At 36.1% G+C, this 14,869-nt stretch overlaps 1 protein-coding gene across 1 annotated transcript; it reads left to right on the top strand.

The window, feature by feature from the left end:
• Positions 1-1,111: 1,111 nt before the first annotated feature.
• Positions 1,112-5,699, top strand: LOC143031250 (uncharacterized). The gene is made up of 4 exons (XM_076194842.1): positions 1,112-1,405; positions 1,523-1,840; positions 2,561-2,754; positions 2,975-5,699. Exons 2-4 carry the CDS (start codon positions 1,609-1,611, stop codon positions 3,401-3,403), a joined length of 855 nt encoding a protein of 284 aa, XP_076050957.1. The 5' UTR covers positions 1,112-1,405; positions 1,523-1,608; the 3' UTR covers positions 3,404-5,699.
• The last annotated feature ends 9,170 nt before the right edge of the window (positions 5,700-14,869 follow it).

Raw genomic sequence — 14,869 nt, 5'->3', positions numbered from 1 at the left:
AAACATTTGGGAATGGATGCTAAGAGGAGACTGTATGAAGGAGTGATTGTGCCAACAGTACTGTGTTGGGAAGAAACATGGAACATAAGAGAAGAAGAGAGAAGGAGTTTGAATGTGTTTGAGATGAGGTGTTTGAGAAGTATGATGGGGGTTACTAGGCTGGATAGAGTGAGAAATGAGGAGGTGAGGAGGAGAACAGTGGTGGAAAAGGAGCTGGGAGATGAAAAAATATTAGGATGGTTTGGACACATGGAAAGAATGAGTGAAGAAAGACTAGTAAAAGAGGTATGGAGGGCAGATGTGGAGGGAGTGAACATGAGGGGACGTCCAAACATGAGATGGATGGATGGGGTGAAGGGGGCTTTGGAGAAGAGGGGGAATGTCTGTTGAGGAAGGACGGGAGAGGACGGAAGACAGGGGTGAGTGGAGAGTGGTTGTATATGGATGATGCTGTGATTGCATGAGGTGGAATGGGCGGGGGGATGGGGGGTGAGGTAGTATGTGTGAGCAAAATTTGACGCAGCCCGAAGGGATTTCTCCCCGTCTTCTCCTTATATGCAATGGGGGGACGGAGAGGGGGGTCGCCGATTTAATGAAGCGGCCTTGCTGTGGATGTGCTGTGTCTTGCGACACTGCTTCTGACCCAGGGCAGTGGACAAGATGCAGGGATGACCCGTCATCCAGAAGGTGCTCAGATAAGAGGGAGGGTTGAGGGGTGTGGAGTGTATTCAGGGATGGAATGGGTGGAAATGATTTTATGCCTTTCCCTTTTTGGCTACCTCCCTTGTAAGGGGGAAAAAGCCTTGGTATATGTATGTATGTATGTATGTATGTATTATTATTATTATTATTATTATTATTATTATTATTATTATTATTATTATTATTATTATTATTATTACTATTATTATTATTATTATTATTATTATTATTATTATCATTATTATTATTATTATTTTATGCCTTTTCCTTTTTGGCTACCTCCCTAGTAAGGGGGAAAAAGCCTTGGTATATGTATGTATGTATGTTTTATTACTGTTATGTCAACTGCGACTGCAGTTACTACTAACACTAATACCACTGTCATTATCTCTTCTGTATGTAATTACATCATACCATCAGTTGAGGCATAGGTTGGGTACAACAGTACTGGGTAAATCTTACTCTCGTGGGGTATCCGGGAATATTAAGTGCAGTTTCATTATTTGTTAACAATTTTGGGGGAAATTTGTAACTCTTTTTTGGTTACATTTCTTGAAAACGATACTAAGTACTTCATGAGTCCCTGCCCAGATATCTTTTGCGGGATCGTCTATTAGAACTTCTAAAGTTGCCCCTTCACATTCAGTCATTCATAATAAACATAAATCTATTGAAGAGCAAGCTGTTAAATCTTTTTCGTATTGTAAGCATTTTGTTGTCATTATTATGATCGGTTGTTAAAATACTGTAAAGGATTATTTTATTGGCTAGTAAAAAAAATGTGGACGTGTGTAGTATAGGTGATTTTTATACATTACAGGGAAGAGAAAGAGGAGGAACACAAAGAAGAAATGATCATGTATGTCTGCTCTAACTTCTGACCTAAGATGGTAAACAAAACCATAAATGTTACATCAAACTCGCCACTTTCAAACTACCACACTCAGCGAAATGGACAAAGAAATTAGCTGGTCTACAGATGCAATTTTTTGCCTAATTGAGAAGGTTAGACAACAGGAAGCATTGTGGTCTGTAAAACATCCACACTACCACAAGAAGAATTTAAAACGAAGTTTGTTTGATCAAATATGCAGAGAACTGAAAGAGGAGTATCCGGACATGGATCATTTAAATACAGGTAAATGTGTGGAGATATCTCGTCTCATTGTTTTATTTTAATGATGAAATTAATTGAATTTTCTTTATCTGCATATTACATCTACAACTGATGCCTATGGCAACTATTGATATTACTATCATTATTGCTGCAACAGCTATTGCTAAACACTGGGCTTATTAGCTGCATTTTGTATTGCAGTATTGTTATGAAGTAATTCACAAATATTTTCCCATAGATAACTGTTTAATATAATGTGGTTTACTTTAGGATGTGATCAACCAGATACCTTGGACTGATGCCTTATTCCTGGTTCTTGAAATGTGGCACTTTAAAGCCATCTTAACCTGCACTAACTTACCTATACTGGCTCTATCCTACTTCTAGATTTGAATGCAAATTAGGTTAGGTGTATAGGGGTTTAGCAACATTCTCCCTCTCTATAATAGCAGGAATGGTTTGTATATGCGGAAAAAATTATACATTCTTGGGTTCTATAATTAAATTCCAACATGTAGGTGCTATTTGTTTGTGTTGTTTGAAAATATAGTAAGATGAGGATGATTCAGATATTTATCAATAACTGTGTTAGAATGTCATCCTGTAGATGGTGAATGCTAAAAGTGATAATGTTATGGAAATCTTTCCCTTATACTGATAGTTCTTATATTCTCTAATGCAACATGGCCATATTAATTTCCTTTCTAAACTGATAAAACAACAATTTGTATGATGTTTTAGATCATGTGGTCACTAAGTTCCAGTATCTGAGGGGTCACTTCCAGAAACAGTTAAGAAAAATCCAGAACACGCCAAATGAGTCTGGAGGAAGATTAAACCCAAAATGGATATTTTTTCAGGCATGTTCATTCATGCACCCAGTGTACAGTAATAACAATGATGACCTGAGTTACGAGCTAGCTAATGAGAGTATTGTAAGTTTACATTGTGTGACTATAATTCTAAATCTGCCTTAAGTGGGCTTTCCAGTAGTTTTGGATGACAAAGTTAAAGTTCTTTTAAATACCCTTGTTTATATTTTGATTATATGTATCACAATATCTTTAAGTGTCCATAATTGTTGTACCATCTTGTTGAATATCTTTTGAATTGTTAATTGAACTGAACTCTGACTTAATCAGTTAATCCTATTAGGTATCACCAACAGAAGGACTGGTGCCCTATGAAAGTTTGCTAGAAGTTACAGTAGACAGTCCTGCTGAAAATGAAGAGTCTCAGTCCTCAGGTCACAATCTGGATAGTTCCTCAAGAACTCCATCACCTGAACCAGCACCAGTATTAAATACTACACAGTCACATCCACCAAAAAACAGCAAAACAAGAAAAAGAGTTAATAGTGATGACATACTTCAAAACAAGATTATGGAGACTTTAGATTGTTTGCAGGAATCATTGAAAGCAAAAAACCAAGTACCTTTGAGGTTTGATGCAGCAACAGAGGCTGTGATGGCATGCATGAACTACATACCAGCTTCAAAGCCACATCTAAAAGCAGAGCTTACACAAAAAGTGTTTGTACTGGTATCTGATATAATTCAGAAATGTAATTCAGAATTTGTATAATTATTATTTTTGCTTTGGGTCTCATAAACTGGAAGCTTACAACCTCATACTAGCAAACAGTTGGTCTTAAGTCCTCATATGGATATCTCTGAAAAGAAATGTTAGACTGTTATCTGTGTTGTACTAATGTGATTTCTTATCTATATCACCAATTGATAGGATGAGGAAGGGAGCACTTGCTGACTGTTGTCTTTGTGTGTAAAAGCACACATGGAGTATTAGCTGCAAAAGATTTATACACTATTTTAGGAACTGTAGTGACAGCCCTTCTGAACCAGATTCATGCAGTATCTTTTTAAGTATTGGTCAGTACCCTGCACTCAAAAAAAAAAAAAAAAAAAAAAAAACTGATCACTTTTAACTTGTAATATAAATCCTCATAACAATTCTTAAATCTTTCATCCACCCCTATGATTCTTCTTTGGTGCCACATCATCCCCAAGCAAGTAATATTTTTCACTGATGAAATACTAGAAGATGAAAAAGTGGAGGATAGAATCAAGAGTATGGGATTTGAAAATGAGTAGTGGGAAAGTTGTTTTCTTGCATCCATCATTTTGGACCATGGCAAGCAGGTACCATCATTATTGTAAATTAGAGTTACTTGTTTCACCAGTGTATTTGAGATTGTTCTAAATTTATGTCATATATAATGTATTTATAACAGTTATCGGAAATAAGTTTTAGTTTTAAACCTATATTACAATGTGATTGCAATTTTATACTGGTGATTGTAGTTCATGGTTTTATTGAGCCAATTCATTTGTTGCCATGAGTCACCCAGCACTATGCTCTCTTAACTCATTCAACTCTGATGACAAGATGTCTTGTCATTTGGTCAAATAAAACAAAAAATCATAATAAAACAACAAAATGTTTGATGATCAAACAGCACCAGAAAAATATGACGTCATCAGTCCTCCTCCTCGAGGAGGAGGACTGACGACGTCATATTTTTCTGGTGCTGTTTGATCATCAAACATTTTGTTGTTTTATTATGATTTTTTGTTTTATTTGACCAAATGACAAGACATCTTGTCATCGGAGTTGAATGGGTTAAGATCAGGAAAAAATGGACAGTTGTGTGGGGCCATTTCTGTGTCACTGACTAGTAGATGGGGAGTTGTTGGTTACTGACTGTCTTGTGTGAAAAAAAAAAAAAAAAGGAAAACTGTGGGTTGCAGGTTAGGAAATGAATCCCAGGGAGCTTATCCTTCCTGAGATCAATCTCCCAGGACCACCTAGAGCATGTGCCCATCTGTCATTTGTTTATTTACTTTTCTTTTTTTAATAACATTGTAATTAGAGAATATGAAATGCATTTACCATCTTTTCTATGCTTTAGGTATAAGTCATGTATAGTGATGAATTAAGTTTCATCTGTAATTCTTGTTTGATATAAATAGTATCATGTACTTAATATCCATTTTATTTATTTATTTATTTTCATTTCACTTTCTATACATTTGAATATGTCCCAGCATGACCTAAAGACAAATCACAAAATATGATTAGAGGAATAATACTGATTGTAGGCCATTTCATATTTGTGTAATATTTGTAATACAGCCTCAATGTCACAGATCTGTCTCTTGGAGTCTTTGATGTCAAGGCCTAACACATACACACATACACGCACACACACAGCAAAAAAGAGAGAGAGGAGATTTGATAGCTATTTAGAGAATCATGAAAGGCATAGAAATTATTGATAGAATCTGATAAAATGGGATGATAGAAATACAAGAGGGCACGGAAAGAAAATCAAGAAAGACAGCTATAGATGAGATCTGAAAAAGAACAGCTTTCCTCACAGAGTAATAGACAGTTGGAACAAGTTAGATGAGAAAGTGGTGTGTGCAAAAACAATACATGAATTTAAAGATAGTTTAGATAAAATGAGATATGAAGACGGGACACCACAAGCATAGCTCCCCTTCCCGTAAAATATAACTAGGTACAACTAGGTAAATACACACATGCGCACACACACACATATATATATATATATTTCAGAAAATGCACACCTTACACTTCATCCTTGTCATGTCCTCCATCCACCTCCATACCTTCATATGTCCTCTATACTCCTCTGGTGACTCCAACCATGTCACAAGCAGCTTGATCATCAAAGAAGTTAAGAGTATGGATAAGGACAGAGAGGAGATGAGAGACGTGACATGGCTGGAATCACTAGAGAAGTATAGTGGATGGATGAGGATATGGAGGGGTACAAAGCAAGGATGAAGCATAAGTTGTAGATTTTCTGAAATTGTATGCACTTTGAGAATGTCCTGGTAAGGACAAAACCTCACTTAATAAAAACTAACTGTTCTCTGTGTTTACTTTACCTTTCCATGCAATGGTAAATATGTATACATATATATGTGTGTGTGTGTGTGTTTACCTAGTATCTTATGGGAAGGGGAGCTATGCTTGTGTTGTTCAGTCTTTGTATCTCACAGTGTCTGGTTTGCTCTTAAATTCATGTATAGTTTTTGCACACATTATTGTTTTGTCCAGTTTGTTCCAGACATCCACCGCTTTGTGTGGAAAACTATTTTTTTTTTCAGGTCTCTTCTAAAGCTGTCCTTTTTTAATTTCTTTTCATGTCCCCTTGTATTTCTCCTATCCCAATATAGTAAGTCCTCTCTATCAAGGACTTCCATGCCTTTCATGATTCTGTAGATGATCAGCAGGTCACTTCCTTCTCTTTGTTCCAGAGGTGGTAAATTCAGTTTCGACAATCTCTCCTCATATGACAGGTTTGAAAGATTTTGGGCCATCTTCATAGTTACTCTGGATTCTTTAAATTTTGTTTATATTCTTTGAAAATAAGTAAAGGCAACCTTTATTGATCTTAGCAAGTTGTAGGATTCTCCAACAATTCTATCTGTTTATCAGGGGACATGCCATTTCTGATGATTACTCTCATATCTTTTTCAGACCCCACTTTCTTTAATTTGTTCCAGTTTTATATCGTCCTGATATTCTTTTTTTTTCTGAATTCCATTATGCTACATTTCTTGATGTTGAAGTCTACTTTACACTTCTCACTCCATTTCCAAACCTTGTTCAGGTCTCTGCAGTGGTTCACAATCTGTTTCAGTATTCACTTTCCTCGGGAATTTAGCATCGTATTGAAAAGAAGCTTGTTTAACATTCCACATCATGATATTCACTGATCCCTGTGGAACTCCACTAATCACCTCCCATGGTGAACTCTTTCTGAGCACTACCTTCATTTTTCTTCCATGCAAAAAACATTCCATCCAGTTTAGTTTGCTTTGTATCCCTCCTATGTTTTCCATGTTTTTTTTTTTTAACCCATTAAACTCCGATGACAAGATTCTTGTCATTTGGTCAAATAAAACAAAAAATAATAAAACACCAAAATGTTTGATCAAACACCAGAAAAATATGACGTCAGTGCTCGCTTCGCTGACGTCATATTTTTCTGGTGCTGTTTGATCAAACATTTTGGTGTTTTATGATTTTTTGTTTTATTTGACCAAATGATGACAAGAATCTTGTCATCGGAGTTTATTGGCTTAATAATTGTTATGTGGCACTTTGTCGAAGACTTTTTGTAAGTCTAGGAAAGCACAATCATCAATTTCTCTTCCACTTGTGTCTCTTAGTAGAAAATTTCCCAATTTGCATTTTGAAAGAATTTAAGTTTCCCAAAGTCAGTTTTGCTGTACATCAATCCTTTTCTGTATTTCTCATTTCTCTATACATAATTCCTCCTTTACTTCAAATTCTAATGTGTGATCACTCTTCTCAAATGGTGTCTTATATTCGATGTTATCCACAATTTCAGGTTCTGTTGTAATATTAAATCTAGTCTCGATGGTTCATTACTTCTATATCTGGTGTTTTCTTTTACCCGTTGTGTCATCGTATGTTCTATAATCATATCAAGTAATATATTTCCCCATAGATCTTCTCCACCTTTCACTGTCACCTCTTCCCAACAGATTGCTTTGCAGTTAAAACCTCCCATAAGTACCAGGTTACTTTCATCCTTCAGCATCTTGTTTAGTGAATGCCTTGTGTCTTCTAACATTTTTGAATACTCATTCTCAAAGAGCCCATTTTTGGGGAGCACATAAATCACTGAAAACTTTCTACTTTTCAAGTCGGTATTTTCAATTTTTATCATGATCATTTCCCTTTCGTAATCTTTGTCACATTTCATTTTTTCCTCACCAGAGACACGACTCCACTCTGTTTCTCGTCTATTTTTAATCCAATGGTTATATAATTCATGTCTAACACTTCTTGGTGGTAGTGGACCCCTTAGTTTCGCCTCTGCAGTTCCCATTATGTCTGGTTTTTCTTCTGACAGGTAATCATTTAGTTCACTTAATCCTGAGATCAATTCGTCTATTTTAGTATAACCGATTTTTATTTTTTTCCCTTCTCCTTCTCGTTTTCTATTCCTTTCGTTTCGCTTACCCGAGCATACCATTTTTTCAGCCTCATGGCTACGACTCTCCAATAGAACTCCTTCCTTACGGTCTCCGTTCTTTCTTTAGCTTCCTCTTTTAGTGTTTTCTCTCTTCTCAATATTCATTTCTCTTTTTATCCATATATCGTTGTAGTGTTCACTCTATGCTAACTTTCCTGAATTTGCTAGTATGTCTTCTCCTACAACTTGTGACCTTAATTTTATTTTTGGAGATCGATTTCTTTCTTTCGAATATTGTCCCACTCTATATACTTCTGTTTCCTACTTCTTGGTCGTCGTCTTGTACTTTTAGAATTGTTTTTGACATTTCTTTTCTGATTTTTTCCCTGAAGTACCTAAGCATGCCACGTTTTCCTGTAGTCCATATATAATACACTTTTTTATTCACTCCATCTGTAACCCAATTTGCTTTCTCTTTGATTATTCCTGCATTTGTCGTACTATTTCTTTAAAAGCTATCTCTTCACTTTCTCCGTTTTCATTCCGTTTCTTAATCTTCTTCAGTTTTTCCTCCCCTAAGTTTTCTTCAATTCTTTCATACATTGCCTGTATTTTATATATATATTTTTTTAATTCTCACTATTGGTATCTTTTTCATCCTTTCATTTTCACATTTAACCTCTATTAGTTTTTTTTTTCAATTCACTCAGTTCATTATTTATTTCAGCATTTTCTCTAAATCACACATCTCTTTGTTTACTTCGAAGTAGTCTTTTCTTAAATTCAAAATCTCTATAGTTCTATGAATTCCCTGTCCCATGAGTTTCTATTAAAACTCATCTCCTTTTTCATGTCTATGATTCGACTCAAATTTTTCTTTCTTACCAAAAATCCAGAAAAAGGGTCACCAGCACTTAGCCTAAGCATCCCCTTTGGCGTTTCAAGGCTTCTGTTTACATTAAGTTTCGGTATAACGCCTCCAAAGGTCTCTCCATTCGTGTCGACGTTCGATTCAAAATCGTCGCCATTTTCACTTGATCCTGTTGCATTTCCTCTCGATAGACATTACTAATACCATTCTAGATCCCTTTGGGCAACCAGAAGTGCTCCCCCTCCCACTCAATACAAGACAGACCTCCCACTCTCTTTGCACTATTGAGAATTTTCGTTTTAATTCGGTAGCCTACGGAGCTCTAGTCGACGTTGTTGACTGCTTGGTGGTTCGTGTGTATGCAATGAAACTTTAAGGCTAGAGTATGAAGTCTGACTCAGAACCCCTTGTGACTTCTTTAGTGCCTCAAGAGGTTGAAACGTGTGCTTCTGAATAAAATTCCATGCTTTAGCCTTAAAATTTAAGGTCCCCCTCGCCTATATAATCTGCCAATCTTTATATACACCCACATGTGAATGTACATAAACACACACCATCCAAGACCATGGTGAATCACAACAATGAAGAACCGTCGAGACTAGATTTAATATTTACGTCAGAGCCTGAAATTGTGAATAAAAATGGAATACAAAGCATCAATTGGAAAGAGTGGCCACATATTAATAGAGTTCGAACTAAAAGAACAAATTGATTTGAGAAGAAATTAGAAATATATAAAAGGAAGACTAATTACAACAAAACGGATTTTGAGAAATTCAGATTTTTTTTTTTCGAAATGTAAATTGGGAAAACTTCTTGAATAAAGAAATAAAGATGGAAGAGAAATGGAACACATTAAAAGAAATTTATAAAGAGGGAATAGACAAATATGTACCAAAGCAAAAACAAGAAAAGGTTTTCATTAATTACTGGTATAACAGAAAATGTAGCGAGGCTAAAAATCAAAGAGACAAAGCTTGGAAAAGATGGAAAAATACGGACAAACAAACGAGTAAGAGGCAAACACATATCAAACTAAGAAATGAATATGTAAAATACGCAGGGAAGAAAAATAAATAAATAAAAGGATATAATAGACAAAGGCAAAGACCAACCCAAACTATTTTACAGGTATGTGGATATATACAAGAAATAGTGAAACTTCGTCAAGGGAATGATGAATATATAGATGTAGAAATGGCTGAGATTATGAACAAACATTTTAAATCTGTATTCACTATTGAAAGTACACAAAATTGGGATAAAGGACAGAAAGATCCCCCCCGCCCCATGAAAGAAAAAACCAAGACCCTCACATGGGGGGAATATGCCCTGGGGCGGCACATTTAGGAGGGCGACACTTAAGATATTGTGCCGGAATAGTGCCAGATCACTGGCACCCTCTACGGACTACAACACGCAATGGCAAAGCTCCCCGTAGTATCTGGTTTTCCATTCCTGAAGTCACGGACAACCTTGAGTAGGTTCCCTTCATCCCCGTTTTCTTCTCGCAAAATAACACAAAAAGGAAGGCCCATTTCTTCAGCCTGTCGACAAAAAATAACAATGAAAAATTATAAACCCACTTACTCCCCCCCCCAAAAAAAAAAAAAAATGAAAATGAAAATCCTCAAATGTCATCTTTACAGATTCACACCGTCTGTCACAGAGAACCTTATCTTATCACCACCGTGGGGGGGGGGGGGACATAGGCATGTAAGGGCTCTGGAAGTACCTGACACACAAGGAAATAAAGGACCAAATAAACCTTGACATTAAAAAATCACACGGTCCAGATGGAATTGCAAATTGGATATTAAAAGAATGTATAGATGAATTAATGGACAAAATATATAAATGATTACTCACTCAAAGAAGGAAAAGTACCACAAAATTGGAAAAATGCAAATATTGTACCAGTATATGAAGGGGGGGGGGGACCCAACAAACTATAGACCAGTCTCGCTAGCAGAATACCAAAAATATGCGAAAAAGTTATCAAACGTAGATGGATTAAACATCTGGAAGAAAATTATCTCGAGAACCAGTAGCCTCTTGGCGTCAGAGCGGTAGGTTCGAGTCCTATACGCGACAGCCACAAAATGATCTGATTTATGTCGCTTTTTACTAGCGAATTTCTCACATAGTTATAATAGCAAAATCGTGAAAGTGATTCGTTACGGTCCTTAGCCCCTGCTACGAGTTGAGGTTGGCTTTCTGGTGAAAAAGGAAATGGGGTCGCAGGCAGCGATCTTTCCTAATCTCGGGAACCAGTAGCGTTCCGAGTTCATAGAGTTTTGTAGCTCCTGTAGTCGAGCGGGTTAAAGCACAGTCTCGGTAGCCTCCTGGCGTTAGAACAGTAGGTTCGAGTCCTATACGCGACGGCCATAAAAATGATCTGATAAAGGTACATATCTATAACATGTCATTTTTCACTCATGATTTTTGCATCTGGGAACATGTTATCATTATTTGTTATACCCTCCATCATGCCATCGACATAGATTATTATTGGTGCTAGCACTGAAACTTATGGATCTCTGCTGGTTACTACTCTCCTTGTGTCTATTCCCTTCAAATTATATGCTGTCCATTTCAGTAGTTTGTCTCTTAGTCTTACAATATGCTCCAATTCCCACCTAAGTTGAATGTGAGGTATTTGATAAAATTCTAGGTCCAGGTACACAGTCCATCTAGCCCTCTATTGCAGCAAATCAATCATTCTGGAGAAACTTAAGATTTAGGTTTGGCACACATGGCCTTCCAGATCTGAAGCCAAACTAACTTTGAGTATGTTCATCTCAAGATATTTGATCTTCCACAACTCTTTCACATAATTTTGCTAGTTATGTGTCACTCTTGTTTCTTTTGATGAACATACACTGTTATTCCCTACATTCCTTAGGAATCTAATTTGAAAACCTGTAAGGTCCTAAATCTTTTCTCAGAGAAAACTGGACTAATAACTAAACTATAAATAGCCTCAACTAACTAAACCAAAATGTGTAACATAAAATAATGCACAACATGAAATATACTCAAGTTATGCCGAATGTCTTGAGTTCTAGTGCTTCAATAGTGTCTCAGAAAAAAATCATTGTGACTGAGAAAGAAATAGATCTCTGATGATTCACAGGCATTTCTATCATCTCCAAAGCTCTTCATAGTACCTTGAGACAGCCCTCTTCACCTAAGCTCTGGAAATAATTTTTAGGACTTCTCACCATTTAAGTATTCTGTCAATATTTGGGAAAAGAGAAAATCATCTAGTTACAACAAAGTGAAACTATCAATCTCCACAACTTCACAGAATTCCTTTAACTGTTGTTCTTTCAGCTGAGGTGCAGAGATGGCCATACACTTTGAGCACAATATTTTCAGCATCAATTTCCAATTTACCTGTAGCAAATCTTGTAGCATTGTGCAAAATATGACCCAGATAGTTTGCAGCAATAACATTCTTTTAAGCCATTTTTATTTTCTATCAATACTTTTGTATTTTCCATAGTTTACTTTTTGCATTGTGTCCAGACACTTTATTCAGGCCCAGACCTAATGTCTCTGTACAGAATACGGAGCTAGAATATTTTTACACATCTTTATTTTTGCTTTCCCACATGCTACACCCTTTACTATCAGTGAATCACCATGAATTTGTCAACTTTTTACTCCACAATCAAAACTTTTGTATGACTGGTGATGCTTCATAGCATAATACACTTTACACAGTTTTGCAGCCATTGTCATCTTGAGATGATCGAGCTGGGCAGAAAAATTACAACAGTGACAGCCCAGTACCAATACTAGTGTCAACTTTATGTTTATCTGTGGCAATGACAGCAGGCCGTTCAACTGCATTTTTTCCTGTGCTGCTTACATCGACATCACAAAGCGCATGAGATTCACCATTTCTGCTTTTAGCAATAAATCCAAATTATCTGGTCCAGTCATGGTTAAATGCACCACCTCCTGATTGAGGAGGTGCAAGACAGAGACCAGAGTTCTCCAAAACAGGACTGTCCTGGCTAAGTGGTATGTCTGACCACCCTATATTCATATTTATGTGGAGCACCGGGTAGTCCTTACGTACATGGCTTGGACATCAGGAACGTACTTTCCCAGCATCAATCTCCTCCCTCCATCCTCAAACCTCCACACAATCTACATAGCATCACAATTTTTTATATAATTACAACTAATACAATATCATTAAATACAATTTCAAATTATTAAAAACACAATTCAATGTACACTTCAACACAAGGTGCACTAAACACGCAGACAATTTTCTATAATTTTTACTATATTCATGCAAAGGTGTGACAATGGCAGACATGAAATATATTCACAATAGGGCATAACATCTTCCTAATTTAATCTGATACCTCAAAAGTATGAGCAAGGACATTTTTGTGGCCAGGAACATGTTTAATTTCTAATTTAAATGTTTGCATAAATCCTACCTGTGTAGGTGTGCTGAAATTTCCTGATGTACAAGTTTTGCTGTCATTGCAAGTCGCCATACTAACTATTTAAGCAAATGCACACCATTTCATGTTGTCTATTATTACCCCCACCAAGGAGGTTTTGTTTTTGCCAGCACTTGTTGGTTTGTCTGTTAGCAACTTTATTCAGATTTTGATCAAATTTTGTGGAAAGGCAGGTTCTAGGCCAAGGTACGAGTTGTTAAATTTTGAGGCAGATCTGGATATGTTTACCCATTAAAATTTTCCCTCTATCATTTATTTGGTACCCTGACATTTATAGATTGTATACAAATTTAATATTCTCTATACAAAGTGTGCCAAGCTATCATAATGTGGGGAAAGTGAAATTTTTCAATATTATGACCCTAAAGTTTGTAAAGGTATCCACACCCTGAGTGCTATCTAGTTTAATATTCTATTATGCATTTGAAATACCTTTTAGGTTTGGCTTTACATAAATAAAACAAGTCATTAGGTATATATTTTAATTATACTGTTTCTTACTTTTCACCAATTTTGTATTTCAAGAGTCCTTTGTGACGACAATGACAGAGTTGACAAAAATATTTAATACATATTCTATATTGATCTGATCAATAAAAAAAAAGATAAACACTAATGATTGATTACCTTTATTCAAAATTCCTAACTTTGTAAATAACTCTAAATATACATAACAAGTCCATTACTAATTCTCCACTCATTAGTTCTACCTTCTTGCTCCTTATTTCTTTTCTATCTCTGGCATTCATCCACATTTATACACTCTATCTCAACTGATAGAATTTCCAAAGAATTGCCAGCTTTTCGCTCTCATAAGCATGTCTAAATGGCATTCTCCCAAATGGTGTCTAAATCTGTTTTTTGATTCATTGGACTAAAGCCTTGCTCATAGTCTGCACTATCTGCAAGGAAGGTTCCTTCAGTATCCATCAACTTTGCCATGTCACAGAACGGTTAATTCTGAAGAGCAAATACCACCATTTGTGCAAAATTTAATATCAGCCACAAAATTATGATATTCAAGATACAAAGGGCATTAACATGATCACTACCAAATGAGAAATTACAATGAGAAATAGAAGATATCAAACACTGACCATTCATTTTTTTAACTCATCCTCTGGGAATCTGTCCTATAAATGGGTGTAGCAGTTTTCATTATTTCATCCAGCCATTCACTAGCCACTAGCAGCTCATTTTAGATCACACCCTTTGGTTCCTTTGAATTTGCCATGGTGGATCAATTTTTTGCAATTTTGTTATGTGATGATTTTTTTTTTTTTGTAATTTAACAAATGTCTACAGATTACAAAATATAGACCATGTCCACGTGCACTATTTACCAAACTTGGGTGTGGCCTAGTTCTATTTTCCTTTGCTTCCCTTTAAGTAAAGTCAAATAGAATGTTGTAATTGGCCTTTCCAGTGGCTCCCTTTTCCAATACAGTGACTCCTCCTTATATGGCAATTTCTTATCTGGTAAATTCACAGTTACGGTATTTGGTAATTACTACCCTCAATTCTATTTACAGTAAAAAATTCAGATATGGTATCTGCTTGTGTTTTGTTTACACCGTACCATAGCGCCACCACGCCGTGCGGCCACTACAACAATCAGTCTCTTCCCGCATTCGGTATATGGTAATTTCAATTTGCAGTAAGGTTTTCAGGAACACATATGTACCATATAA

This window comes from Oratosquilla oratoria, chromosome 12 (assembly GCF_046742065.1).
Source record: "Oratosquilla oratoria isolate Oo_2021 chromosome 12, ASM4674206v1, whole genome shotgun sequence".
In the NCBI taxonomy this organism is placed as follows: Eukaryota; Metazoa; Arthropoda; class Malacostraca; order Stomatopoda; family Squillidae; genus Oratosquilla; species Oratosquilla oratoria.
The sequence above is the reverse complement of the archived record's forward strand: the minus strand, read 5'-3'. Positions and strand labels throughout refer to the sequence as shown.